The following is a 27,777-nucleotide window of genomic DNA, read 5'->3' as shown; positions in this document are numbered from 1 at the left end:
CGATCGTAACTTTTTCATATATTACAAAATTAGGAATGAAAATTCTATGAAATATTATATCTACAAGTGTGTTACCTACGATCTTACTCCCGGACTATTTTTGCTGAAACAAAGATGTATACAATAGTAAAAGGGTTTTTGTACGCAGCGGCGGACGCAAACTGTTTTATTAGGGGTGTCCATCGTCCTTCAAGTGGGTGCACCTAATAAAAAAAAAAAAATTACACTGCCTGCCGAAAATTAAGCAGTGGTCTGGGACCCCAAATGCCCCACTAACATCCGCCAGTGTTTGTACATAAAATGTTTATATTTGATAAAGTTGTTTACATTTATCGAAAAATGTACCTCAGTTGAAGCTCTTACCAAAGATAGATCGTGAAGGATATATTACACAAGGAACAATTATGGAGAAATGAACAACTTAAGTGGCTTTCACAAAACAAAAGAGAGAGGATGATCATAAAAAAATGATCATATAGGAGGGTTTTGATCGGCTTTGGAAGAGTGATAAAATGAAATCACAAACCGTTCTTTACCCATGCAAGAAAAGATGATAAGAAAACGTTATTGTTATGTCTTTTTTTTAATTCTTTTTACTTAAATGTCAAATGCCACATCATAGCTACATGGACACCATGTTTCTTGGCAACGTACTAAATACAATAAAAAAAAATTAGGGTCTATTTTAACACGTTTATAGTCCGTTCCAATAACTAAATTTACACAATCAAAAAAATTTAGGGTATAATTTAACAGGTTTTAAACTTTGTAAACCTAATGATGACATGTAAAACTTTGATTACAACCTATATTTATAGTCTAGAATATATTATTATTTATAAATAATTTTGTTTAGTTAATTGATTGTAGGTATCTAAAAATAAACAAGAATCTTATACACGAATACTAATTTATACAAATAAAAGTTCGATATTCACTTAAAGTATGCTTTGATATCTAAGTTAATTAAAAAGGTTATCATGTATGAAAATTGATTAAAATATTTGATGTGGGGTTGAATAAGGATAACATGTGCAAGAGACAAACCGGGCAGCGGTAAGCCGGTAACCGCAAAGACATGCGCATATGTGCCCGTACCCAATATTTGACCTCCACCTGTGTGCAGAGAGTGCGGGGCTCTAAAATCCATATATCAAAACCAAAAGAAAATACCATGGTAATCTTTGAATGAATATTGTTTGTGGGGTTGATACTTAATAAATAATATCATAAACATATTATATATTGAGTTTTTGCAGATTAAATTTTAGTTTATTTTTAAAAAGAACATTTATATTTTTTTATTTTTCGATTTTGCCTTTTGAATAAATTAATCGGCAATCTTCTGGTTTTTAAAATATATCTTTCTTCCAGAAAAGAAAAAAGAAAAAAACCTCAAACTATTTTTTTTTCTTCCCCCAAAAACTTACATTTGACATTTTTTTGGTGTATAATTTCAATTTTCATTTTTATCCGGTAGAAACATTTTTAATATTATAAGTGATTTGATTCACAATAATGTAAATATGTTTCTTTGAAACTCAATTTTCGTTTTGGTTTTAACAAATCTTTTTATTTTGACTTATAATCCTCATTTTCTTGTTTATTATTATTATTATTATTATTATTATTATTAATGATTTTCAACATTAAATTCTAAACGAAACATTTGATTTGTTCGAAACAAAGAGGAAGCTAGTGTATCCAAATCTTGTTGTTGAAATGCACATCAAAAATATTTTTGCAAGATGCTTGAGGATTCTAGCTAGTGAAGAACAACAGTTTAAAATGCTCTGATATCTTAGATTGTGTGGAGATTATATTGCGATAATAGTATTAAACTTATAAATTAGACTATAAAAACATATTTAAATCTAAATTTTACACAATCATACATGTAATGTTAGAAAAAATAGGTTGTGTGACCACTTCATATCTCTAACATGTAGTTAAATTCTAACTATAATTTGTAAACAAATTATAAATTTATTTACACTTATATTATAGCTTTGTTAAGTGTCGTAGCCATAATTTTGTTTTAAGGTATATCAAATAATATACAAAAAATGAACGAGTGACAAAATTCTTCAAATGATAACAAAATGTAACTATATATGCATTCTTTATTAAATTGTTTATTTTAAGTTGTACATGATGTTGTTTTACATCATTAAAATAGACAACAATTTATTATCTTCTACTAATTTCAAGTTTTGAATGGATTATGTCATATCACAACCCTAATTCATTTTATTTAACAAAAATATATATTGTACAAACTATATATATATATATATATATATATATATATATATATATATATATATATATATATATATATATATATATATATATATGAGTAGGATCAAATGAGAACACCTAAAAGGTTGAGAACGCGAGAACAGATCTGAACCATTTAAATACTTAGATCTAAGGTTATTATTAAATGGACTATTTATGAAAAATTCTAAAACTAATGGTATTAAAGTGTAACTTTGAAATGATCAGAAGGGCATAATAGGAATTGCAACTTTATCTATTTCCTATAATTTCTCACCCTCTCACCTATTTCCTCTCATCTTTCTCCTATTCCACCGTCTCTCTCGTCACTTTCTCTCTAGGGTTTTATAACAAATCCGCCTCCATCATAAAACTCACGCCATCATCGATCTGGGCATCACCCGGTATTACACCATCACATACCCAAAAATCACAGACCCAAAAATCGAATCTATACAACTCTTCTTTCTCTTCAATCGACACCACGCACAAGAAAAAATCACAGGTAATGGTATCAATTATAAAACTCGAAATTGGACCTCTTCTCTTCTTTAATCGATTGTACCCTTCTTAAATTCTCTTCTTTCTTTCTTGAAATTGATCACAGGTTCTGTTATATAGAGTGTAATAACAAGCCACTAGTTGACTTTTGGTGCTTGACTGATCACTGAAAAGGAAAAATAAAGGCAGAAGATTTTTGGCCCGGTGGTTCAGTGATGGCAGACCCTTACCATCGAACAAAAAAAGAAAGCGATCAAACAACCGCAGTCAAGAAAGAAATACGAAGGCAAAAGGAAGTCGGGTCCGGTGGCTGCTGATCTTTCGTCGAGAGATTCGCGATGTGGGAGGCGTCTCCGGGGTCGACGAGACCGAAGAACGAAGACGTGAAGAAACAACGAAGGTTCGATCGTTCTCATCCGGCTGTGAGGTGCGAAGGAAGGAGGTAGTACCCTCGACGTTTGGCCAGACCGAAGAAGAGAGAGGGAGAGACGGAAACAGGTGGATGGGGCAATCGATTTCCTGCGAGTCCCTTTTTAGGTCTATTCTTCGTCGTCGGTAGTAGCGAACTAGAGAAAAATCAAGCAGCAACAGTCGCGACGAAGAGGGGGGCTGTTTGGCTTGCTATTGTTCGATTCTCACAGGTGAATAACAGTGAATGAATAGCAGTGCATTCATGTGTGAATAGCAGTGTATTCATTTGTGAATAGAAGTGCATTCATGTGTGAATATCAATGAATGAATAGCAGTGCATTCATGTGTGAATACTAGTGTATTCATTTGTAAATAACAGTGAATGAATGTATTTATTTATAATTAGAGGTATTCATTTATTCAATTCTGAATAACAGAGTACTTATTTCTTAATAGCATTGTATTCATTTGTGAATAACAGTGTAAGCATGTGTTAATGAGTATATTTATTTATGATTAGAGGTATTCTTTTTATGAAGAAATGATAATTTTTACACTCTTTTTATTTTCAATTGATTAAAAAAAGAGATTGAATTACTTGTAAATTGATGTGTATTTATTTGTGATTCGAGTGGTATCAGGTTTTTTGAAAAAAAATCATTTATGAATACAAATGTACTAATTTGGTGTTCGATTTCTATTCATTTTTTTTAACACACAAAAAAAATGTGAAATAGGAGAAAAAAATATTTTTTGTAAGAATTTTTTTTCAATTTTAAAATAAATTTTGGTAAAAATGATTTTTATATTCCATTAATAAGAAAAATAAAAAATTGAATATTTATTTCTTTTTTGGTAACTGATCCTAAATTTAAGGGAATTTGATTGAATTTTAGTTTATTTTAATTTAATTAAAATATAGAATTACTAGTATGCCCTTATATATTGATTGGTCCAGAATTGTTCTCGCGTTCTCAACCTTTTAGGTGTTCTCTTTTGATCATCTCCCTATATATATATATATATATATATATATATATATATATATATATATATATATATATATATATATATATATATATATAACTTTAATTTTGTGTGGGTGGGCCAAGGCCCACTCTTGCTCTATATTGGCTACGACTCCTATCAAATTTGCATCTAAATGACCCATCAGGAACAAAGTTATATTTACAGTCAACCCCTAAGGCATGCATATCCTTTGTAGCGGAGCTACAAGAATATATACATTCTCTCGGCATTTTCCTACCACAATTTAAAAACTATGACGACACCACATGCCCAGATGATCATCTAGAAACATATAAAATACATATAGAGTTATAAATTTGGACCAAAAGTTCTAGTATGTATACTTTAAAGCATCCTTGGAAGGATTAACATATCGATGGCTCAAACGACAAACACCTAATAGCATACAAAGCTAGGAATAACTTAAAAGCAAATTCACAAGCCACTTTGTCCAACGAAGAATTTGTTATATGCAGAAAGAAGAAGAAGCCTTCCTTGAATATTTGACAAGATTTAAGGCATCCCCCTTTAACTTCTAGGAGGCGATGATGTCATGGTCATCCAAGCATGCACATATGGATTAGTCCGAGTTTGTTTTGATGGAAACTTATATGCATGAAAGTCGAAGTTAGGAAGGAACTATTTGAAAGAGTGGCTAAATACATTAAGTAGGGAGATGACATTAATGAGAGATACAAACTTTCCAATAAAGTTTGTACAACTCCATCCGTTGGCAGATGCATTGTACTCAAAACAAAATAAATTCCCTCCTAGCCAAGGATAGAGAAACTATTGGGACAATAGATGTCCTATAGGCCTTTGAAGACCACATTAACAATCAGTAAGCAAAGATGCAACTACACAAGTAAAACACGAGGTCTTGGCGATTGGGATGATAATTATAAAGATGTTAACAAGTCACAAGTTCAACGACCATAAGAGGATAACAATCTACAAATACCACCACATTCACGACCACGATGATGCAAACATAAATGTCTTGAAACGAGAAATTTAACAATACGCCCATCATGGTCATTTGGATGATCTTGCTAGAACACTAAGGTTAAAACTATATATATATATATATATATATATATATATATATATATATATATATATATATATATATATATATATATATAAGGACTGAAATACCAAAGGAATAATATGGGATACCGATCCTAGAAATCCTAACGCTCAAGGCTGAACAAAGTCATTCATCCCAAAACTCACAAATAAACATTTATATCCACTTCATTGATCCAAACCCAATACACAAGGGCAGAAGCCTAGTGATTCAAGATTGACTGGGCAACACCCCAATAGAATAAACTTGGTCAACAAAGACAACTCAAGATAAATCACATTCAAACACTACTTTCATACACTGCCAAAGCATATTAAGGTCATTATGTTACACATGTCATGAACCTTCATCAACTTTAACAGGTAACAATCATGACCACCAAGAGTACTTGGCATCCTAATCATATTCATAACCTACATATGATGGATGTAAAAGGTATTAAGCCTAACACTCATTATTGTTGCCACACCATTTTTAGATGATCCAATTTTAGCGTGCTTGGTTCTACAAATATTCGATACCATAGCCTTAACTATGTATAACCTCCTAATGTTCAATTCTAATTTAGGGCATGACCACATTGGCTAATATACTAGGTCCCCATTTCAAGGTAAGTTGGACATCTGGGGGTTGACAACGAAGGGAAAATATATGTCGACATGTAATTGAAGATACATACATATGAGCCTGCCCATACTACTAATGTGATGTGTGAGAAGCCAAGTCAATGATCCCATATATTCCTTGGGAGAAAATAACAACCATCCAACGCATGTAGAAGCATTTCAAAATGGGAAAACTTACTCCTATAAAGAATCAGAAACATATTTGTTGGTACGAATCACATACCACATCACCTAACTCTAAAAACCAATTCAATAGCCAATATATTCGTTTAAATGGATATCTCAACAACGTCCATCCAATCCAACATTAATAAGCACCTACAAAGACAAAGTAAGTCATTCCTAGGAAACAAGATAGAGCCAAAGGGGCAACTAAACAATAGAACCACCCATACGTCCGTAGCAATCGGCTAACACAGCTCAAAAGATATTGAAGTCAAGTTATATAGACATTTCACAATGATGATAAATTATTTTCCGTAATAAACATAATGGTTTATGTCATAAAAAATTGTTTGAAAAACATAAACATTTCACAGTGGTGATAACTTATTATTATTATTATTATTATTTGTTATAAACCTAATATATGACTATTCTTTATCTTAAATTTCAACTCCTATTATTATTTATTTAGAAATTATGCATATAATTTAAATATAAAATATAAAAAAAATTAAATAGTTAGAAAGCACTCCCAAGACCCAAGTCCACACATTTGGGAGATTATTATTACAGTAAATTTCCTTAAACACGTTACTTGAGACAAATAAAAAAGGCAATGTCCACTTAGCGCACTTTAGCAAGAGTACATTAAAATACGCCAATCCTGTGGCTACCGGTTTGCAGGCGTCTCTTTTTAAGTACAGTAGGCCTGTGTTTAAAAGGAGCCAGTTGTATTTGCGTTTTGCACGTTCATGTTCATGTTCTCATGTGTAAAAGAAACCAGAGCAAATCTTCATGCTTTTTGAGAGGGAAAACACGGTGAAAATAGTTGGAAAGAAAGCGTGTGTTTGGTTTTGATTTTGGTTTATAAGGTAAAGAATACCAACATATATTTAGGAAACAAGATTATTATATTCTGTGAGAGAGAATTTGGATCTTGTGCTCTGTTTCTATATTGATTGTTCTTCCCCTTTTTCAATCTACGTTTTACTGTTGAAGAAGATTCAAGGAATCACAACACAGATCATATCATCATACACTTCTCGAAATCGCAATGGGTATGTCGTTTCTCTGCTAATTTGTGATCATATGATTCAAAACTAGTTTTTGGAAGTATTTTAGAAACAGAACATGAGATTAAAACTTGAATTCGTGATCATTTTTCTTTCCTTTTGTGTTTGTTTGTTTGTTTGTTGCGTTGTGTACATCGATTCACCTGATGCAGTATATTTCTTTCTCTTTCTCTCTCTTCTGTGTGAAAATGGCTTCCTGTAGTGGGGAAGGTAACCCCACCACGCCGACATGGAAAGTGATGGTTGAACACCCTTTTCCGGTGGTTCAATGCTTCAATAGTTATTATTATATGTGACCCTTTCTTTCTCCATGTTTTTCATCTTTCATCTTTCTTCTCTTGACCACTATTCTCTTTCTATGTATTTCTCAGAAACCACTAACAGGACGTATTCTCGAAACATGGAAGACGAATATCAGAAATTCATTCGCAGAATGAACCCACCTCGTGTAGTAATCGACAACGAATCCTGTAAAAACGCCACCATCATTCAGGTACACATTGCTTATAAGTTATATAGCATCATGTAACGAATACTTCTCTTGTAACGCCATGTCTGCCATGTGTTCGAGTTTTTGCCTGAGTGAAAATACACCAACGAAAATGTAGCTACATATGATGTTCTAGTTTTCTTAATCTATTCATTCATTACAATTTTCAATAGGTTGATAGCGCCAACAAACATGGCATACTTTTGGAAGTTGTTCAAGTACTCACCGATCTCAACTTCATCGTTACCAAAGCTTACATCAGTTCCGATGGAGGCTGGTTTATGGACGGTAATACCCCTGATCAAAATTCAAAACTCAAAACTCAAAACGCAAATCTTTTGCTACTTTAAAAGATTGTCATTTATTAATGTTTCTTGTACAATGAACAGTCTTCAATGTCACTGATCAAGAAGGGAATAAAATCAGAGACCAAGGAATCTTGGATTACATTCAAAAGGTAAGATTCCATTCCAACGTTTGAATTCACAAAAGATTTCAATCCGTAATTGTATCAGTGTACTTTCCACAGGTTCTTGGCTCCGATACAAGCTTTACCAATTCCATCGGAGTGACGTCATCAACCGACCGGACTGTGATCGAGTTAACCGGAAGTGACAGACCCGGTTTACTCTCCGAAGTGTGTGCGGTTCTCACACACTTAAAATGCAACGTACTAAACGCCGAAGTTTGGACCCACAACACACGCGCCGCCTTCATAGTCCAAGTCACCGACAACGAATCCGGGTCAGCCGTATCCGACCCGGAAAGACTCACCACCATTAAACAAATGCTTAGTTACATTCTCGAAGGTAGCAACAAGGCTCGAGAGGCTAAAACGTCGGTGGTGTCTCATGGTGTTGTTCACACTGAGCGGCGGCTCCACCAGATGATGCTGGCGGATCGTGACTATGAGAGGGGCTCCGGTGATGGTGGTGATGGTGATACGCGGCGGCCGGAGGTGAATGTTGTGAATTGGTATGATAAAGATTGTTCGGTGGTGAGTATTAGGTGTAAAGATAGGCCGAAGTTACTGTTTGATACGATTTGCACGTTAACCGATATGGAGTACATTGTTTTTCATGGCCATGTGGATGCTGAAGGACCAGAAGCTTACCAGGTTCGAAATATATGTATATATGTATTTTTTGTTTTATTTATTGGTATAAATATATATATGATAATAAATTTATGATAATTTTGTTTTTGGTTTTATAGGAATATTGTATTAGACATGTAGATGGTTCACCGGTGAAATCGGAGGCCGAGAGGGAAAGAATGATCCAATGTATCGAAGCAGCCATCGAAAGAAGAGTGTCCGAGGTATGAAACGAGTAAAATGGTCAATTATTCATGTTGAGAACCTTTGTTTAATGTTTATCTTCACTTTTTAAGTAAAAGAGTAAAATGGTCATTTACTCAAATTCAAGGGTAAATTGGTCATTTACTCAAATTCAAATAGTTCATAACCATTTCTTGCTTAACAATTATGTAAAAAAACAAAGGCTAAATGCTATATGTTTTGTTTTAGGGTTTGAAGCTAGAACTATGCACAACGGACAGAGTCGGGCTTTTATCTGACGTGACTCGAATTTTCCGCGAAAACAGTCTCACAGTGACAAGAGCTGAGGTGGCAACACGTGGCGGGAAAGCAATTAACACGTTCTACGTTCGTGATGCCTCAGGCTATTCAGTCGATTCCAAGATTATTGAATCAATAAGGAAAGAAATCGGTCAAACAATGCTTAAAGTGAAAAACAATCCTCAAGATTCGAATACAAGCCCTCAAGAATCTCCCACTAGGTTTCTATTTGGTGGTTTGTTTAAGTCAAAATCTTTTGTTAATTTTGGCCTAGTTAGGTCATACTCTTGAGTATTGAGGTATAACTATATCGTCTGTATATATCCGTCGTTTCTTTTCCTTCTTACGATCCAATTAACGTTGAATCGGGAAATTAATGTAGTGTTGTTTGTGAATATAATTTTTAACTTTTATTTTATGTTATATTGTTGTTGGCTACATGAAAATCTCGTGTATTTTTTCTTATTTCAAGAACCCTAAGTCAAATTCTTGTGTTTTCATTCCTATTTCAAGAACCCTAGACTCAAAATCTTGTGTTTTTATTCCTATTTCAGGAATCCTAGAATTAAAATCTTGTGTTTTTATTCCTATTTCAAGAACCCTAGATCCTATTTCAAGAATAGAGTCAAAGTCAAAGATGCAACCTCATTTGAGAAACCATATATGTTAAGGAACATTGTTTATAGTTAGATTTGAACTAGATATTGACTAGGTAGTGCATGGAGTGGTTGTACCGTACAATACATCAGAGCAGGATTTATGAAAAGGCTGTCGACTTGGTTTACCTTGATTGGAGGCAGTTTAGAATTTTAAATGGGAAAGCAAGAATCTTTGTTGACAAGAAAAATGGTGTGATTGAATATTCAAAGTGGGTAGCGACTTTGAAAGAAAATGGTTCTAGATCTTTCTTGATTTCATACTTTCTCTTTACAATTACAAATTCGAATTTATTAACAAAATTGTATGATTAAAATATTATTCATTTTAAATGTGGAGATAATGGTTACATAAAATATTAAAAATTAAAGAAAGTAAAGTTTTTATCTTGATTTCTTGAAGGTGATAGGTACAAAAACAATTCGAATTGAAAACTCATGGAACACGATGTTTCATTGGTTTATAAAGTACTTTGGAGACCCAACTTGAATTAAAATCAAATCAAATGGTAAAGTAGGATTTTATTTTTTGATTTGTTGGTTTTTCTTGTTTGTTTGTTATTATTAATAAATTAGACATGTAATCATATTTGTTTCTATATTCAACATAAAAACATGACTTATACAATAAGAAATGAAAAATCATATGGTTAACATATTATTCATTTTAAATGTGGAGATAATGGTTACATAAAAAATCGAAATTATCAAATTAAAGTCATTATCTTTAATTTCTTAAAGGTGATAGGTACAAAAACAATTGAATTGAAAATTTATGAAACATGTTTATCTTTATTTTATACACATACTTTGGAGATCCAACTTGGATTAAAATCAAATCATATGATAAAGTATGATTTTATTTTTTGATTTCTAGGTTCTAGGCTTTACTTGTTTGTTTTTTTTTTCATGAATAAATTAGACATGTAATCATATTTGTCTCTATGTTCAACATATATATATATATATATATATATATATATATATATATATATATATATATATATATATATATATATATATATATATATATATATGAAAATGTTATTGTCATCTTTTTTACATTTCACGTGTTTTATTAGCACTAGTTTAAGTGGTCAAATAGTGAGGGCATGAAGTGTGGGGTTTTGCCAAGTGGCTTTCTTTCTTTGTTTCTTGACACACTCAACTTTCTTTTATAAAAAAGTTGTGTTCATTATTTGACCTATCAAATTACATGTTAATCATGTAATTATTATTTTAACAATAATGTGGCCCCATTTCAATATTGTAACACTAATAAAAGCCCTTACATTTGTTAAAATAATAAGATGCTATATTATGAAGTATATCACAATGATGATAAACAGTATTTCTTTTTGTATTATATGATTTGACTATTGATTGTTTTGAGGAAATGTACCTTTGATATTACCTGTGTCATAATACTAAGATTCTTATTATCTAGTTGATGTTGCTAGTTCTAATTCAACCATAATGAATTTTCCAAACAGTTGTAATATCTACCAAACTATAACTGTTTCTAAAGTACAGTTACATGTGTGATGTTGACCTTTCAACTTCACTAGTTTTAGGGTTTCTTGAAAAGTAAAAAGAATACAAATTTCATTTTTCTATGTAAACATGTTTTACATGTGACAAGAACATAAGCACATCAAACAAACTTGTGTAGTAAATTAAGATGAGTTGATGTTAAAACATCACTTTTAAGTAAAAGACAATCAATATGTCTATGGAAATCTTGGTTGATCATTCTTTCTAACGGTTTTATATAAATGCACACTTCATACCACTTATTTGTATTAGATCATTTTATGAGTACTTTTGACCATTGACCACCGGAGGGAAGAACAGGGCCCCCGTCCCTTTTAATTGGACCAGCTAAGCTCGCTATATGCAGTCCATAGTCCATACTACATATATAATAGGCTGACGTGCTAAAAGCCCATCTTTTTAATTGGCTCAACAACTACCAAAATACTACTTTTAATATTAGATAATTAAGTAAATATTTTTATTTCTAATTAATTGACAGATAAAAGAGCATCCTAATTTCATGGGTCCAAGTTATTTTCTCTAAACCTGTGTTAGGCTTTTTTGCGTATTTATAATATATTTACAGGTGCTACTGTTTTATTAAATCAGACTCATAAAATTTTCTATTACTATATTAAAAAAGCAAAGGAAAAAAATAAACGTTCAAGGTATATTTTTATAAAATAAATAAGTAGTTTGAATAGAAAAAGCCAATGTTCATGCCACCTGTCCCTAGATTTTGATTTTATAGCTAACATACTCCCCGTTCTTAAATTTCAGGAAAAAAAAAAGTTTAAAATGCTATTCATTCATTAATGTAATATGATAATTCGATAGAAGTACATGAAAGTTTGGTTCTAAGAAATGATAGAAAATAACCACACATGCAAATAACATATAAATTAGTTAAAGTGGCTTACATGTAAAATGTTTATTTGAATAGTGGCTTAAATGTAAAATGTTTGTGATAACTCCAGTGCATTATGTATAACCTCATGTTCGCACGAAGTCCACCTTATTCACCTTATTAGGAGAGACCCTTCTTTAGAAAAAAAAATATATAAATCAATTAAAACATTAGAATTTGGTGGAAACTTTGCAGATAAATTGATTTTTACAAAGATCAATTTTTTAATTATCCCTTTCAAATTTTAAGACTAACAATTGTCTCAATTCATCCCAAACACTCGTTACTTCTAGTATTGATGTTAGACCAATCCAAGGAACATAACATACCCACATAAAAAATGAGACTACCAAACCGTTATTACCTAATTGCTTTTAGAGATGTAAATCGGTCTGGAACCGGAATCAAAAGAACCAAATACCACTAACCAGTTCAGATTCAGTTAAAAAGTTACAGAATCGAATCCTTGTGAATAGAGAGCTAGAGCTATGTGCTGTTATTTTATGACTGTAGGGACGAATGCCTCTATTGTTGACTAGAAAGGCAGCAAATTCTCCTTTTGGTGCTTCAACTCCTCTATAGACACCATTGATGAGTTGAGGCACACTCGAATCCAGCTATTGCTACTTATTGCAAAAAACCCATTTATTATAATACCTCACCCAAATGGTCCCAACTTAAGAAATCATAAGCCAACTTTGAAAGCCATCAACTTTTTTCCTATCTTCTTTATGTTATGCAATAATCTCATTTAGCATCGAAGGACCATTAATAATTTGACAACTTCTAATAAAATACGATTGCCTATACTTACTAAGTAATCGATAACTAAGCACAATAAACCCTATTCATGAACCTTTAGATCAAGGCAAACATAAAACCGTATGTAACGTAAAATCATGTTAAAATTTATGAGTAGCCAATATAACATTTCCTTTTTGCCTACAAAAAACTACGCTCAACTCACATTACCCAAAAAGAATACACATATTACATCTTTAACACATCAAAACTACCAAAAATTTCATCACATGTAACATATTTTCCACATCATATTTCTCAAAATACACCCAAACTTCACCTCCTTCTTTTCTTTCCCTTCCCAAGTTGCCCGGATTTAAAGGCATGTTCTTGTTCTTGAAGAAAAGCTCTTGTTCTTCCATACTCCTTAGCCCTTTCTTCCTCCACACGTGCCATATCTCTTGCCTTCACTTCAGCCAAAAAGTAATTATCTTTTCTCAACTCACGTGCAGCCCCTTTTGCTTCCCTCTTCACAAGCTTCTTCAGCTTCCTATCTTCAGCCCTTTGTCTATCCGGATCATAATCCCTATTACTCACAAAACTACAAAAACAAAAAAATAAATAAATAATACACACCGATGAATAAATAAATAAATAAATAAATGAACATACTTTTCTTCAAACTTTGGATTTAGTAATTTAATCGGAACCGGTTTTTGTTTTCGCATTTGTAAAGGTCGACGTGACACGAAATGTTCGTTTGCTTTCGTCTCTATTGCATCCACTGTTGATTTTATTTTATCTTTTAATAATAATGCCACGTCATCACTTTGATCATGTTGACTATGGGATGATGATACTTCTTTTAGTAATTTGGAAATTGGTAGGAATATTTCCGGGAACGATTTGAATTCTTGGTAAATGTTTGTGTATCCTTGTATGTTATCTATTACTGCCACTAGCATACTCGCCCTGCATATAATAAAAACATTAAATAAGGACCAAAACGGCAAAAATCAGCCAAACTCAGGGACCAAAAATGTAAGATACCTGAAATTATTTGAGCTGAAATAAGGGGAGTCATCTGGTGAGTTGATTAATGTAATGAAATCGAGAGGTTTTATTTCATCTACAGTGCCATTTATGGATAGCAGAGGCTTTGGTGATTTTAATTCCATCAAGTGATAAAACTGAAAGAATAAAAAAAAAAAAAAGGTGAGTCACAAAAAAATATATATAAATTTTTTTAATTGTTTTTTCATAAAGTATAAATATGGCAGTTGAAACTTGTAACAGACCTCAGAGTCTTGAGATTGTTCAGGCTTTTTGTCTAAAGCTGCCATTAATAAAGTCCGAAGAAACACTAAAGCTTCAGGGCACAACTTTTTTGACTGCTTACAGACCTACAAAATTAGCAGGGGCATTTTAGTCTTTTTATCAATATCAGCAATACACTTTATTCTTTACCCAAATTAACAGCAACAAAAAAGTACGGGGGGTGGATATGAACTTACAAAAAGAAGCATAGAACACAAAAAGGAGCCAATTGCCACGTCACGTCCAGTAAGAATAGGACAACGTGTCAAATATTCACACATTAACAATATTGCAGGAGTCATAACAACATGCCGAAAATCTGAGCAAGGAAATATCATAGACCATAGCCTCAAGAGGAATAATGTTTTTATTGAAGGCCAACTGCTTTTTTCTACAAAAAAAAAAAGTAAGAGAAAATAATGTTTATATTGATATAAAAATCCAAATCAAGAATTTTGATATAAAACAAAAACCTGAATTTTTTATATCTTCTGCAAAAAGTGATCGAGTTCTAAGTAGTCTTTGACGAGCACATATAGCAGCAAAGTATGGGATTTCTATGCTCATTTCCATTAATGGCTTCACAAGTAAATTTAATAATTTAAAATTTAATGGCTTTTTATTTGCTGAAACTGAAAAATACTGCAGTAGGAGCCCATAAAATACCTGAAAAGGAAGGGGAAAAAGGGTGAAGTTAGAAAAAAACATTTTTATGAAAGTAATGAATAAAAACAAATAAATTATACTTGGATTTTCTTTCGATTTTCTGCAGCCACTTTGATTGCATTAAATGCACGAATTCGTCTAATTGCTTCGATGATGTCATCATCGGATCGATTATCCAACAATGATGACAATTCTTCCATGGTTTTTGGAGCTTCGATTGTGTATGGAAGGTCAACTTGTAATGTTCCGGAAGGTTTGACTTTTGACACCTTTGGTTTTACTTTTACATTCAACTTCACATCATCATCATCATCCTCATCATCATCATCATCATCATCACTTTGTTCCCAGTCTTTTAATGATTGTGGCATTTCACTTGCCAGATCATCTCCCTCTCCATCATCATCATCATCATCATCAACATCTTCTCCCTCTTCATCATCATCATCATCATCATCATCATCCTCATCCTCATCCTCATCATCATCATCATCGTCATCGTCATCGTCATCGATTTCATTTTCTTTTCTTAACATCTGTTGGATCCATTCCAGCTTAGTTTTCGGTTCATCATCAGCAAACGAATCTCCAAGATCATCACCAGAAATAGAGGTCAGCTTCTTGGCAGTTGACTTTCCATCATCATCATCATCATCATCATCATCATCATCATCACTTGTGTCATCAACAGCATTCATCCTTTTTTGTCTTTCTTTCTGAAATCATAAATGTTAAACTAGCTGTAACAAAAATCCACAAAAAAATTTAAAAAAAAAAATACCTCTAATTCTTCTAATCGCTCTTTTTCTTCTTGTGCAATTTCTTCAGGAGTTTTTGTCCTATTTGAAGGGCGGGCCCGCATATCCAGCACCATGACATTAAGTAGTTTATCATAATCATCATCTTGCCCCTGAAAATCATCAATTAATTTCAAAAAAATAAACCTAAGCCTACAAAATACAGAAGAACAAAAAAGCATACCTGATCAGTTTCAATTTTACTAGAATTCATATTTATAATGTTTTTGCTTGTAACATCATTCACAACATTCATTTGGTTAGATATGGATTTGGAGGACAAAGATGTAAATTGTTCATCCAATTTTTTGATTAATTGGTCATTTTCTTCCTTGTCCTTAGCTTTCTCTGCCTGTAATAGAAGAATAAAAAGTTATGAACATAAATTAGTACAAACTATTATAAAATGGACTAAAAAAAACATAATTTAGTTATATAATAACCCACCTTGAAGAATTTGCTCTTTGATATTATCTCATCATAAACCTCCTTTTTAGTCTTTTGCCTCTGCAATAACAAAGACACTTGATTAACCAAAAAAATTAAAAGAACTATAAAATATCGATAAAATTATGTTTAAAAGCTTTACATTTTCTTCTCCTTCAACTCCAGTTCCATGAGCACTAGGGGTGCCATTGGCACTAAGCTGCTTTAATATGAGAGACCTTTCTGTAAAAACAGAAAAGAAAGAAAGAATTATGTTTTAAAGCAATCAAAAGATTAGAAGAAGGTTTCAGACTTTCATACAGTGATAATCTTTTGTATTCAATCTAATTGATTGTTTATGTTTCACAACAAAATATGATGTCCCAACCTAAGTTATGAAGTTTCATCAATTTAAATCAGTGAATTTATATCTTGTCTTGTGAATTCATTGTTGTTTATCCTAAAAAGTGAACATATAGTTACAAACTGCTAATTGATTTTAAGTAAACAAAGGCAAACTTACTCTCAGCCTCTGTTGGATCTCCATCTTCCTCATCAAATGGTACTTCATCCTCAAAATCATCTCTTTCAGGATACATTCTGTCATCTTGAATCTCAAACTCATCGTCTTCTCCATCAGATAGATTATACTTGCTTTTCTTGCTAAGTTTCACCTGTAAGAAAAATGGTAAAAACGTAATTGATCGATACTGAGAAATTTATCAATAAACAAGAAATTTCACTTGAGAAAAACAATTACCCGCATTTCTCGTTGAGATCTGAGGATAGCCTTATCAAACTCACCAAGCTCCTCATTTTGCTCTCCAATTCGTTTATCAACAAACACCGATGACTTACCACTCCGCTCGTAATCCTTCAGCAATGTTTTCTTTCTCTGCACTTTCGAAGATAGTATCTCAAATTAGAATCCATTTTTGATTTCTGAAAGTACTATGCTCTAGTATTTTTCAAATTTCAACTCGATATGAGCAACTTAATTTTAAGAATGGATCATTAATAAATGGAAACAACAAAACATCTGCAACGTGTTTATGCGTTTTGAGAGAGGGAGAGAATATTGCCTTTTCGATAGCGATGGAGCGAGCGAGGCCAATACGGCGTTCTTCGCCTTTGCGTTTCTTGCCGAGAATATCAAATTTGCGACGAGACCAGATGGTTTCAAAGGGGTTAGGTTTTGCTACCGGAGCTTTGACTTTCATGGCTATGGCGTTAGGATTGATTTTCTTCTTATTCTTCTTCTTCTTAGTGGCACTGTCATTGTTACTCGTAGGTCTTGAGATTTTCACCATTGTAGCAGCTCGCTTGAGCTCTCCTTTGGCAAATCACCTGTATTTTTGGCTTAATTCCCACCTGCGCAGGTAGAATTGAAGGATACTGATAGGAAAAGGGTTTTAGAGTTTTAGGGTATTAGCATATATCGCTGGTCTTCTATTGAATTTCATTAACAAGGCCCAACTATTATGCTTTCTTTGCCCAAAGGACAGCCCAGAATAATGACATCAAATTTTTTAGCCCAATAAATTTAACAGCTTATATTTTAGTTTCGCGGAAAAAAAAATCATAATTTTGGATTCTAACCTTTCGATTTACTAACCATCAAAACTTATATGGTAGCTTCAGAATATATTTTTCCTCTTCGTGGTATGGTCATATCGAAACGAAGGTCACTACTCTTCGTCCGATCAATGGAATTTGGACGACGTTAAAAATATTTAAAACTACGTTTCTCTTGAAGGATCGCTTTTACCGGTCGCCTAGAGCTAGATGGAAAGGCCCGAACAGTCGATGTTGAAGGCGATTGTCCGGATAGAAGCTCATATTACAAGGAACAGTATCAATGATCTAAATAATGTTTAGTCAAATACCATGAAATTAGGAGTAAGGGCGAACACCCTACAAAAATAAAAATATAAACATGGCCTAATAAGCATGACACACATGAATAATAATATACCACATACTGACACCATCATTACCTCACCCATGCACCACTTATATAAACTAGAAAAAATTGCAAAAATGTCATTGTGATTGTCAAAAATATGTGGTTTTGGTCCAAAAATGTTTGGTGATGCATAAGTGGTCCAATTTCGGATCTTTTTAGGGAATTTGGTCCCTATGGACTTAAAATGACTTTTATGCCATTATGATTTCTTTTTTCCATTTTTTAATTATTATAATGCTTAAATTATTTAAAAAATAAAAATTAAAAGGCAAGCCCACCCACCATATTCACCATTGTCCTCTATCTCACTTATCTAAACCATTATCGTTGGGAACCACCCACTCCTTCTAAACCAACCAGAAAACCACCACATCTACTACCGGAGTAAAGCATCACCACCTTCGCCACCAAAAAAAATTGTAACATCCCGAGATTCAAGTACTTCTAAATTCGTCCCTAAGATTTTATCATATGACATTTTAGTCCCTAAGTCCATGAGAACGAGCCTTGAAGCCTTGTGGCAATTTCATAAATTGAGCAGGATGAGTACGCTAAACGTACATGGGGGTATGCTGAGCATACTAGGGCGCACCCTAGTATGCTGGGCGTACTCTTGTCAGGAGAAAACCCTAATTTTTATGGTTATGGTGGTATATAAGCATCATAATGGCTCATTTCTCCCCACCTTTTCAGTCTCCATACCTTTGAGTCGTTTTTGGGAAACCCTGGTCTCTTAAGAGTGTGTTTGAGCTAAAAAGTGTGTTTTTGGTGTGCTTAAGGAAGAAAGAGTTGCATCAAGGAGCTTAGAAGTTGAAGCAAGCTTGTGGATCTTGGATAAAAGTCTTCACCTTGATGCCTTGTTTGAGTATATCTCATTTTGGGATCCTTATGTTGTTCTTCTTGTTCCAAAGGTCCCATTTTTGTGCATGAGTGGTTATTGTTGTTTTGAGTTGTCCTTCCAGACCCTAAGAGTGGTCCTTATCCATAAAAATGAGGTCCCTTTAGCTAGTTTTGCTCCATGCATCTTGTAGGAGGTCTTAAAGGATTAAGACCTTGTGTTAAGAGCTTTATGGACGTGTAAAGTCATAAAGTTGGAAACTTTATGACCCTAGTATGCCTTTGGATCTTAGATCTGAAGTTTAGGCTTAAGTGTTGAAGCCATTAAGCACTTAATGAAGAAAATGGGGTTGCGAGGTTACGCCCCGCATACTCGGTCAGCCACCCCGTAATTTGGTCAATGTGAGGCTTACGTATGCTAAACGTACTTCTAGGTACCCGCGTACTCGCATGAGTCAGCCCATGTTGAGTTGACTCGGTTGGGCTGAATCAGTTGGTTTATTGGGTTTGACCAGTTGACTTTGAGTTGACCAATCATGACTTTAAGGGCATTTTAGGATTTTGATTGAATGGGTCAATTGGTGGATTTTAGGTATTGTGTTGAGAGCTGAGTTTCGGAGTCAGGCCTCATCAGTTCCATCCAGTTGTGAGGTGAGTTATCCTCACTGTACTTATAGGTCGAAGGTACCAAGGCCGACCCTTTAGATTTTTATCTTGATTATAGTATGATTGAGTGTTGTAGTGATATGTTAGATCTGTATCCTAGTAGATAGGATGATGTTATGCTTAGTGATATGTAAGATCTGTCTACTTGTTATTGGCTGGTTAATTGTATGATTATATGTTATATATGTGTGTCAACACAGTGTATGTGTGGTTGGGTTGAGGCAATCATGCTTTGTGCTGAAGGCCAATGGACCCATGGCGTCCCGGATAGACTGGAGGCCAGTAGGGTGCACCAGTCATGCCGAAGGCCCGGAGAACGGTCCAGATAGGCTAAAGGCCCGGTGTGGCGTACCAATCATGTTGAAGGTTCTGTGAGCGTACCAGGTAGACTGCAGGCTGGTAGGGCGTTCTAGTCAGACTGAAGGCTCTGTATGCATGTTTTTTACTGTTATTATTCTGCTTTTGTGATGTGTTGGTATTTTAGGGGAACTCATTAAGCTTTGGGCTTACAGTTTTAGGTACCTCAGATGATCGTGGGAAGGCAAAGGCATGATCGTGCACCTCCTCATGTTTTGTTTTATGATTTTGGGAAAACTCTGATGATAAACATGTTTTGAAAACTATTTTGTAAACAATGATTGTTTGTGGAATTGTTTTAAAAGTTTGAATTTTTCATGAATTTTATGGATGTTACAAGTTGGTATCAGAGCCTTGGTTTGAGAGAATTGGATGAAACACTCGTGTGAGTCCAATCTCAAACTAAGGAAAAAGATTTTTCAAACGATTTTCCAAAATGATTTCAAACTAATCAAGGAGGATGCGATGTGTACGATCAGTCAGAGCCGGTAAGTAGACCCCAAAATACCACACTGTTATTTGATATTGTGATATGTTAGAACAACATGCTAGTGATAAGCTAGAGAACTACTAGAAAACATGCCTTTAATGACACACAAATTATGACATGCATGGATTTACGATACACAAAAGTGTATGATGTAAAAATACTGTCATCTCTCCTAAAATTTAAAGGATTTAGGACATGCATTTTTGCGTGCCCTAAAAACACGGAGGGCACCTTAAATAAAATGTGTGTCATCTAACCATGTTGTTTTATAAATTTTAATGAAACGCGCATTCCATCCCAAGGGGGGAAATTAAAAACCCCTCTTTATTTCCATCGGCTAAAAACCTAGCTCTTCCCATCTGAAAACCCCCTTTCTTTCTTTCTTCTCTCTCGATTCTCAAACCTCCACCACTTCACTTCTCCACATCTGCTCTCCAACTTTGCATCTCCACCGTGATCCTCCCACAACTTTGCATCTTTGTCGCTTGTTCCCATAACTTATCCACATCTGCTCTCCAACTTCTGCTCAGCTTTCATTGTACGTCCGATTAGTGTTCGATGACTAGAGATTGAGACACTGTTGGTGGACCAAGCAAGGCCACCCACCGTTGGGTAAACCCTCACACCACCCACCTCCCACCACAACTCCTTCTCTCATTCTTCCTGCCCTCTATGATGAACCTCCCCCAACCTGCAATGTGGGAGCAATGGTGGGTACTAAAACGTCATGGTCGCGAACGAGAAGAAAACTCAGAATCGCGTTGTTGGTGGCTACCATATCGACCATGGTCAATCAGCCCAGTCTCTATCTCAAGTTCGTATTCTTTTTTTTAGGTTATTCTTCCATTAAAGAGCTTACTATGCTTAGATCGTTGATAATTTTTGTTTATTATTATGAATATGTTTGCATTGATTGAGGGTTTGAGTTAATTGGTTATTGTTTAATGTTTTAATGAATTGTCTCGATCGATAATTGGTTTAAGTCAATGTGGTTCAGTCAGACCAAATCAACTAATTTCTATGTAATAATGCGATTAAATGTTATACATTTTGTTTATATTCAGGTGTTTTCAAGGCGAGAAACATTTCAGATTTGGATTGAGTTGACTCGGTGAGTTCCGTGGAAAAACTCATTATACTTTGAAAGACCTTAACGACCAGGTACTAAAGGTATCTTCTCCTTGATTTTTTGGCTTATTATTGTTGGATTAATGGCTAAGTCCATAACTATATTTGGTATGTACTTGACCCGACTCGGCATGGTCCATTTAGGTTGCACTTCATCGACACAATTTATATGGATAGTCTTTTGAGAATAGTATATTTATGATTATATTAATATATTATAAGTTCTATTATATTAATATGGAATCATATTATTTAATTAGTATTGATCAAGAATCAATTTAGAATTAATTAAGTGATCAAAATGAACTAATTAAATATGGACTCTTATATATATATATATATATATATATATATATATATATATATATATATATATATATATATGGAATGGGCCAAGTTCATTTAGGTTGGGCTAAGCTATCATGGATAGTCCATGGAATTTTAACCCATGGATCCTATGAAATGAAAGGTCATGGGTATTATGGTTTACATGAATGTAACTCTAATCCTCCATACTATATAAAGAGGTCTTTGGCACAAGAAATGACACTAGTGTGTGAGGACATAAGAGTGGGCCGATTTTAGTGTGCATAAATATTCTCTCAAGTTCTTCCAAGGTTTTTTGGTGATTTGTGATTCCATTTGAGGCTTCCACACTATCGAGGCTAAGCTCTTAAAGCTTGAAGACATCAAGCTACATCAAAAGGTATGTCATCTAACTGGAACTTTGTATTATATGTGCTTCATAATATGCTAGCTAGGATGAAACCTTGGAATATTTAATATTTTCATGTATAATGAGAAAACATAGATCCAAGGTTTATAGGGTTGCATGTACACCACAGGAGTTTTAGAATGCTCAAAACCCATCAGTGGTATCAGAGCCTAGGCTTGTTTTCTTATATACTTGATGCAATTGCTAAAAAATCGAAGTTATCTTGTTGTCTGGACAGTGGACTCGCCGAGTTCACTCATGGACTCGATGAGTCCAAGGAAAAATGCAACCAACTCGTCGAGTTGGTTCATGCACTCGGCGAGTTGGACCCCCTGACAGCATATCTTCGAGTTTTGGTGCTGGAATTGGTCTAGAATCATTATCTTAAACTGTTTTGGACTTATAAAAACTATTTTTTGATGTGGTAATGATTATGGTAAACCAATTTCAGAGTTGTTATCAAAATTTTAAGTTTTATATGGTTAATTTTATGATTCTTGAAATTATTGATATGCATGTTCTTGAACTTATGATTTTAGATAATCATAAGAATTATTTGTAACCTTCTTGGTAGTTTAATTCTTGATCATTGTGTGTTTTAATGGAGTCCATAACTTGTCCTCAAGTTATGGATAACCAAAAATCACAAGCCATTAAATCCATTAAAAGAACACAATGGTTACATAAGATGAAAAGTCACTCATTTTAATAAGCCATTAACTCATAAATTATGAGAAATGAAAAGTTTTGAAAGTTTACAAAACTTGCCCTCAAGTTTTGGAACATGTAAAGTCATAATTAAAACTTTAGTTCTAATCCCTAGAATTTTAAAAGTTAAAATTTAACCCTTATACTTTATAATATTATAAGTTTAATACGATTTATATATGTATAAGAACAAAAGTCGTCTTACCATTAGTTTAATGGGTGTCCACTCTCACCCACCGCTTCCTTGACCGGTGGAGGGTCGTTAGCCGAACGGGTAGGACAAGGACTATAATTCTCCTTTCATTAAAAGTATTAATGATAAATACTAAGTAACTAAACATTTATAAATTCCTAATCTTAGTTACTTAGGAAAATGTGAATAAGGTGCTAATCCATGAAATTACACTTTGCACTTTGTTTAAGTCGTTAGTGGAGCGGGTGTGGTTAACCGGCACACTAACCTGGATTTAACAAGGTAGGCAAAGGGTAACTTAATATTTATCATAGTATCGGTGGAGCGTGTGTGGTTAACCGGCACATCGATTGAGGGGTAAATATTAAGGGTACCAAGTATATTTGCATGGTTACTTCACACCTTGTTTTGTGATCCTCGGCATCCCAGTCACAAAACCTGAAGGGCAGACTCGAGATTGAAACATGCCATTGAAAAGTTCAATGAATCTCAAAAGAATCTAGGAGTTTCAAAAACCAATTAAAACCTAATAATACATTTCGTTTATCTTTGTGGAAATTGGTGAATCGACATTCACCTACCTTCAAATATTTTACAGCTTGGATTACGACATCCCTCTTCCAAGTTATAAAATAGTTTGTTGGGTCCTAGCCTTAATATTTCATATTGGGTGTTATATTAAGGACTTAAATCAACTGTACTTGGATTTATGAATTTCTCCTATTGTTGATGTCTGGTTTAGACAACAATGATCTTCCCAAATCAAGCTTTCCTAATGAATATGACTTCCCGAGTTTGGCTCATGGAAGTCATACTTCTCTTCCTCCACCTCCTCCAATTATTCTCCCTGACCCACAAGTTTAAGGACTTGAAATGTTCAAGATCAATTAATCCCTACTCACAATAAGACATAAAATTGGAAGTCATGTGTGCACTCATGTCTTAGGACTGAAGTCACACAACGATAGGTTGAGAATGTTGGGTGTCGTTATCCCAAGGAAGCTGGCTATTAACTAGGTCTTTCAGTCACTTCCTGAGTCATATAGAAAGACTACTATGTGACAGATCACGACATGACCCTAATGGATCTTTCTTATTTGCTTATTGCTGCTGAATCAGAAATGATTTGGTGCAGTAGTCAAGAAAATATGGATGGAGGGTCTATTTCTCAAACTTCCATGGACATGGACAATAGTGACATTGGAAGTTCAAAAAAACTTTCTCTTCCCAATGGAAAGGGATCAGCCTTGGTCAACCCGGTTGATCGGGTGGTAAAGAGAAAGTGTAAGTCTGGAATAGCATGTGTACCATTCCCAAAGAGTCTATATGTTCTCAGTGTGAAGAAAAGGGGCATTAGAAGCGAAGCTGCCCAAGCTACCTGAAAGAAAGTAGAATCAAAAGGTTGACTCTGCTTCAGGTAAGTCCATTATCTAACTCTCTTAAGTTTCATTTGAAGATTCTTAAAACATCTTGATGTATGGAAGGATCAATCAAATGGTAGGAAACGTAAGAAAAGAGTATGTTGAATCTGACCGCGTAGATGGATTTCTATCGCATGGTTTGAAGATCAGATTCTTGAGCCACTTCTTAGGAGTTGTGATAGGTTGCTAGGAAACATGTAATAGCATAGTTTTCATTTCAAGTTACATTGTAAGGAAAAAGTTTTTCTGCATTTTGATAAATAAATAAAAATTTGTTTTACTTTATTTTATATCTCCTTACAATGGCATTTATGAAAACTTGATGTTTGTATGTTTCTAGCAACATTGGAAAAATGAATTTGATTCTTTAATTTGTGGTAGTGTCTAAATTTACCAAGTAAGGAAAGATTCTCATCACCCAAGTTTCAATTGGACCGAAACTTGGAATCATGCAAGTTGGATAGTATGATGAATGAGAAGTTTCATTTTTGGGGAATTAAGACTAGTTCCTTATTCACATGTATATGTGACTCAAGTGAAGGACTAAGGTATCAAGTACACTTTCTTGTACACTTGTCAGAGTCCACCACAAAAGATGGATAAGACTATTCGTCATGATTTACTAAGGTTTAGTAAATATGATTATACCTACAAGCTTAAGTTTAACTCTGAGACATTGGAAAACTTCCAAATGTATGGCAGAGCGAATAAGAAGAATCAAAATAGGCAGAAGGATAAAAGTTTCTCAAATCTAAAAAGATGGGAAAGTACTTTAGTATCATGTATATATGATCAACTTAGTGATTAAGAGACGTTATCACAATTCATCCTCTAAGTGCATTCTGATAGCTAAGAAGAGGAGTTATGAATTGTCGAAGTGGTTAAATTAAGAAGATGAGTCATACTTCGTTGCAAAACAAATATTAGATTCATACTCCAAGATTGTAACTTGAGTGACATATCATAAAGAAGGTTTAAAAACACCTCTCAAATGTAAGAGTAAAAGTTTTCTACTCTTGTACATTTGAAATTTGTAAGTTGTGATGTTTTGGATAAAACAAAGACCAACTAAGACCAATTGTGTGAAATGTTTATCTTGATTAGAATCCATACTATCTCTTGAATATTTGACAAGAAAGTCTCATTGGTCAATAAGACAGTGGGAGTCTAAAAGATCCTGAAATGGTTTCAAGAACTAATCAAGAATAAAAACTTGTATTTCATCGCTAGCACACAACTAGAGGTTTATAACCTATCGTGTTGACATTTCTGTGCCCATTCCAGTTAAGTTGGCTATATATATATATATATATATATATATATATATATATATATATATATGTATATATGAGTTCTACATGTTCTCAATTGTTTGCATAACTACTTGGAAGCAATGGCAGACCCTTGTGCTGCCAGGTGGCAAGAGGTTAAGATTGCACAAGTTCAATCCATATGAGTTAGGATTTGTCACTAACATAGTCTTGTGATTATTGTTTTGAAAAATTCACGTGGATAAGAACACATACACCATAAAATCTAAGTGTCATAAGGTTTCTCTTCGATTCATGAAAATGATGGTGAGGAAAATTTTTTACTAAGTAGGTTTTAAGTAGATAGCACTTGTGATATTTGCTGTTCTCAAAGTCGTTAGTGGAGCGTGCGTGGTTAACCGGAACACTAACATTGACTTGTGAGAAATGGCAAAAAGTCTAAACAATTGAGACTATGATTATGACATCCCTTTTCATAGTTCTGAAATTGTTTAGACACACCTGTGAGCTATCTAAGATAAGGTGTATGATTTTGATAAAGTCTTATCAAAGCAATCTAGTATCAGAAATTTGAACTTTGGTAAAAATGTCAATAAAGTATTGACTTCTAGAGGTCCAGCTGTTTTCTAGATACATGTCAAAGATAGTGGGAGCATAAGTGTTATGCTAATAATCATCATGTTAGTGGGAGCATGATAATTATGATAAGTATTGCAAGTTAGCAATGCTAATTATAGAAAACAAAAGTTTCAATTTGTGAGGTTGCAGGGGTTGAAAAAGCTGTTTTGTTATAATTAAGGGAGAGGAAATTATACTTCATTTCAATTCTAAAAATCTTAGATTGAGTTTATAATCATTCTAAATAGATTATATTGAGATTTTAATCACCTTTAGTCAAGAATATATATATATATATATATATATATATATATATATATATATATATATAAATTTCATGTTGGATTGGTTCAACTTAAGAAAATTCTATATATTGCGTTCTCAAAATTCGATTATGATTACGACATCCCTTTTCATAGTCAAATTTTGAGAATATTGCAAACAAAAATTATTATGGCAAAAGACTGGTCTAGAACCATGTCTTTATGTGAAAATCATGAATCGTGTCCCATTTACTTTGGGTACAAGATTGATTACATGTGCTATAATATTTATCCTTTCTGAATTTTCCAAATGCCTTGGGGCATTAAAGGGAAAAATGTCTAGAATTGGATATGACTAAAGTGATTAAGCAATTGTTGAGGACAATCTAAGGTTTACCAAAGATTGGTTGCTCAAGGATAGTTGGATGATCTTTGAGATGGTCAAATAAGGAGCCAAGGATGGACAACATTTCATCGAACTTGTTTTTCAGAACATCCATAATATTCCAGCAAGCTCAGAGGAGTTTGATGAAAACTTGTTACTTGATAAGATTCATCTCGTCCTTCTTCTTAATATCCTTCTCCATTCACTGAATCTGCTTCTCATGGTGAACATGCTTCTGTTTGATCAATCCATTGGTGGTACTGATCATATCATCATGAACTTTCAGCATAGTGGTGATGGTGTCGAGATAATGATCAAGACTTTAGTTGTATTTTACTTAAACTTCCTCGATAGTGTGCTTGAGGCTGAGGGAGATAAGTTGATCCAACTGTTGAGCCCTTTCTTCATCTGAGGGCTCTGGTTTCTTGACTTCCGAGAGTAGGTGGAGGATGGCATCAAGCTTGGTGTC

At 33.8% G+C, this 27,777-nt stretch overlaps 2 protein-coding genes across 2 annotated transcripts; one reads left to right on the top strand and one right to left on the bottom strand.

The window, feature by feature from the left end:
• Window positions 1-6,830: 6,830 nt before the first annotated feature.
• LOC111904370 (ACT domain-containing protein ACR4) lies at window positions 6,831-9,662 on the top strand. The gene is made up of 8 exons (XM_042897712.2): window positions 6,831-6,974; window positions 7,105-7,160; window positions 7,547-7,668; window positions 7,839-7,953; window positions 8,055-8,122; window positions 8,195-8,782; window positions 8,881-8,985; window positions 9,194-9,662. The coding sequence occupies exons 2-8, from the start codon at window positions 7,157-7,159 to the stop codon at window positions 9,533-9,535; spliced, it is 1,344 nt and encodes a 447-aa protein (XP_042753646.1). The 5' UTR covers window positions 6,831-6,974; window positions 7,105-7,156; the 3' UTR covers window positions 9,536-9,662.
• Window positions 9,663-13,230: 3,568 nt separating this feature from the next.
• Window positions 13,231-17,702, bottom strand: LOC111904371 (uncharacterized). The gene is made up of 14 exons (XM_023900140.2): window positions 17,373-17,702; window positions 17,051-17,185; window positions 16,814-16,964; window positions 16,454-16,533; window positions 16,312-16,371; window positions 16,049-16,216; window positions 15,849-15,977; window positions 15,148-15,783; window positions 14,875-15,067; window positions 14,599-14,792; window positions 14,383-14,487; window positions 14,135-14,274; window positions 13,757-14,056; window positions 13,231-13,685 (listed from the first exon to the last, which is right to left on the bottom strand). Exons 1-14 carry the CDS (start codon window positions 17,598-17,600, stop codon window positions 13,421-13,423), a joined length of 2,784 nt encoding a protein of 927 aa, XP_023755908.1. The 5' UTR covers window positions 17,601-17,702; the 3' UTR covers window positions 13,231-13,420.
• Between the last annotated feature and the right edge of the window lie 10,075 nt (window positions 17,703-27,777).

This window comes from Lactuca sativa, chromosome 8, assembly GCF_002870075.4.
Source record: "Lactuca sativa cultivar Salinas chromosome 8, Lsat_Salinas_v11, whole genome shotgun sequence".
Taxonomy (NCBI): Eukaryota; Viridiplantae; Streptophyta; class Magnoliopsida; order Asterales; family Asteraceae; genus Lactuca; species Lactuca sativa.
Note: the sequence above shows the minus strand (reverse complement) of the source record. Positions and strands in the feature narration are given on the sequence as shown.

What these genes read in the sequence shown, in the direction of transcription:
- LOC111904371 (XM_023900140.2), bottom strand. Translation starts at nt 17,600, where the DNA reads ATGGTGAAAATCTCAAGACCTACGAGTAACAATGACAGTGCCACTAAG. An exon ending in AACAATCTCAAGACTCTGAG is followed by an intron (nt 14,275 to 14,382) that starts GTCTGTTACAAG and finishes TTATTCTTTCAG; the next exon opens with TTTTATCACTTGATGGAATT. An exon ending in AATCCAAAGTTTGAAGAAAA is followed by an intron (nt 13,686 to 13,756) that starts GTATGTTCATTT and finishes TTGTTTTTGTAG; the next exon opens with TTTTGTGAGTAATAGGGATT.
- LOC111904370 (XM_042897712.2), top strand. An exon ending in TGGAGGCTGGTTTATGGACG is followed by an intron (nt 7,954 to 8,054) that starts GTAATACCCCTG and finishes TACAATGAACAG; the next exon opens with TCTTCAATGTCACTGATCAA. An exon ending in TCGAAAGAAGAGTGTCCGAG is followed by an intron (nt 8,986 to 9,193) that starts GTATGAAACGAG and finishes GTTTTGTTTTAG; the next exon opens with GGTTTGAAGCTAGAACTATG.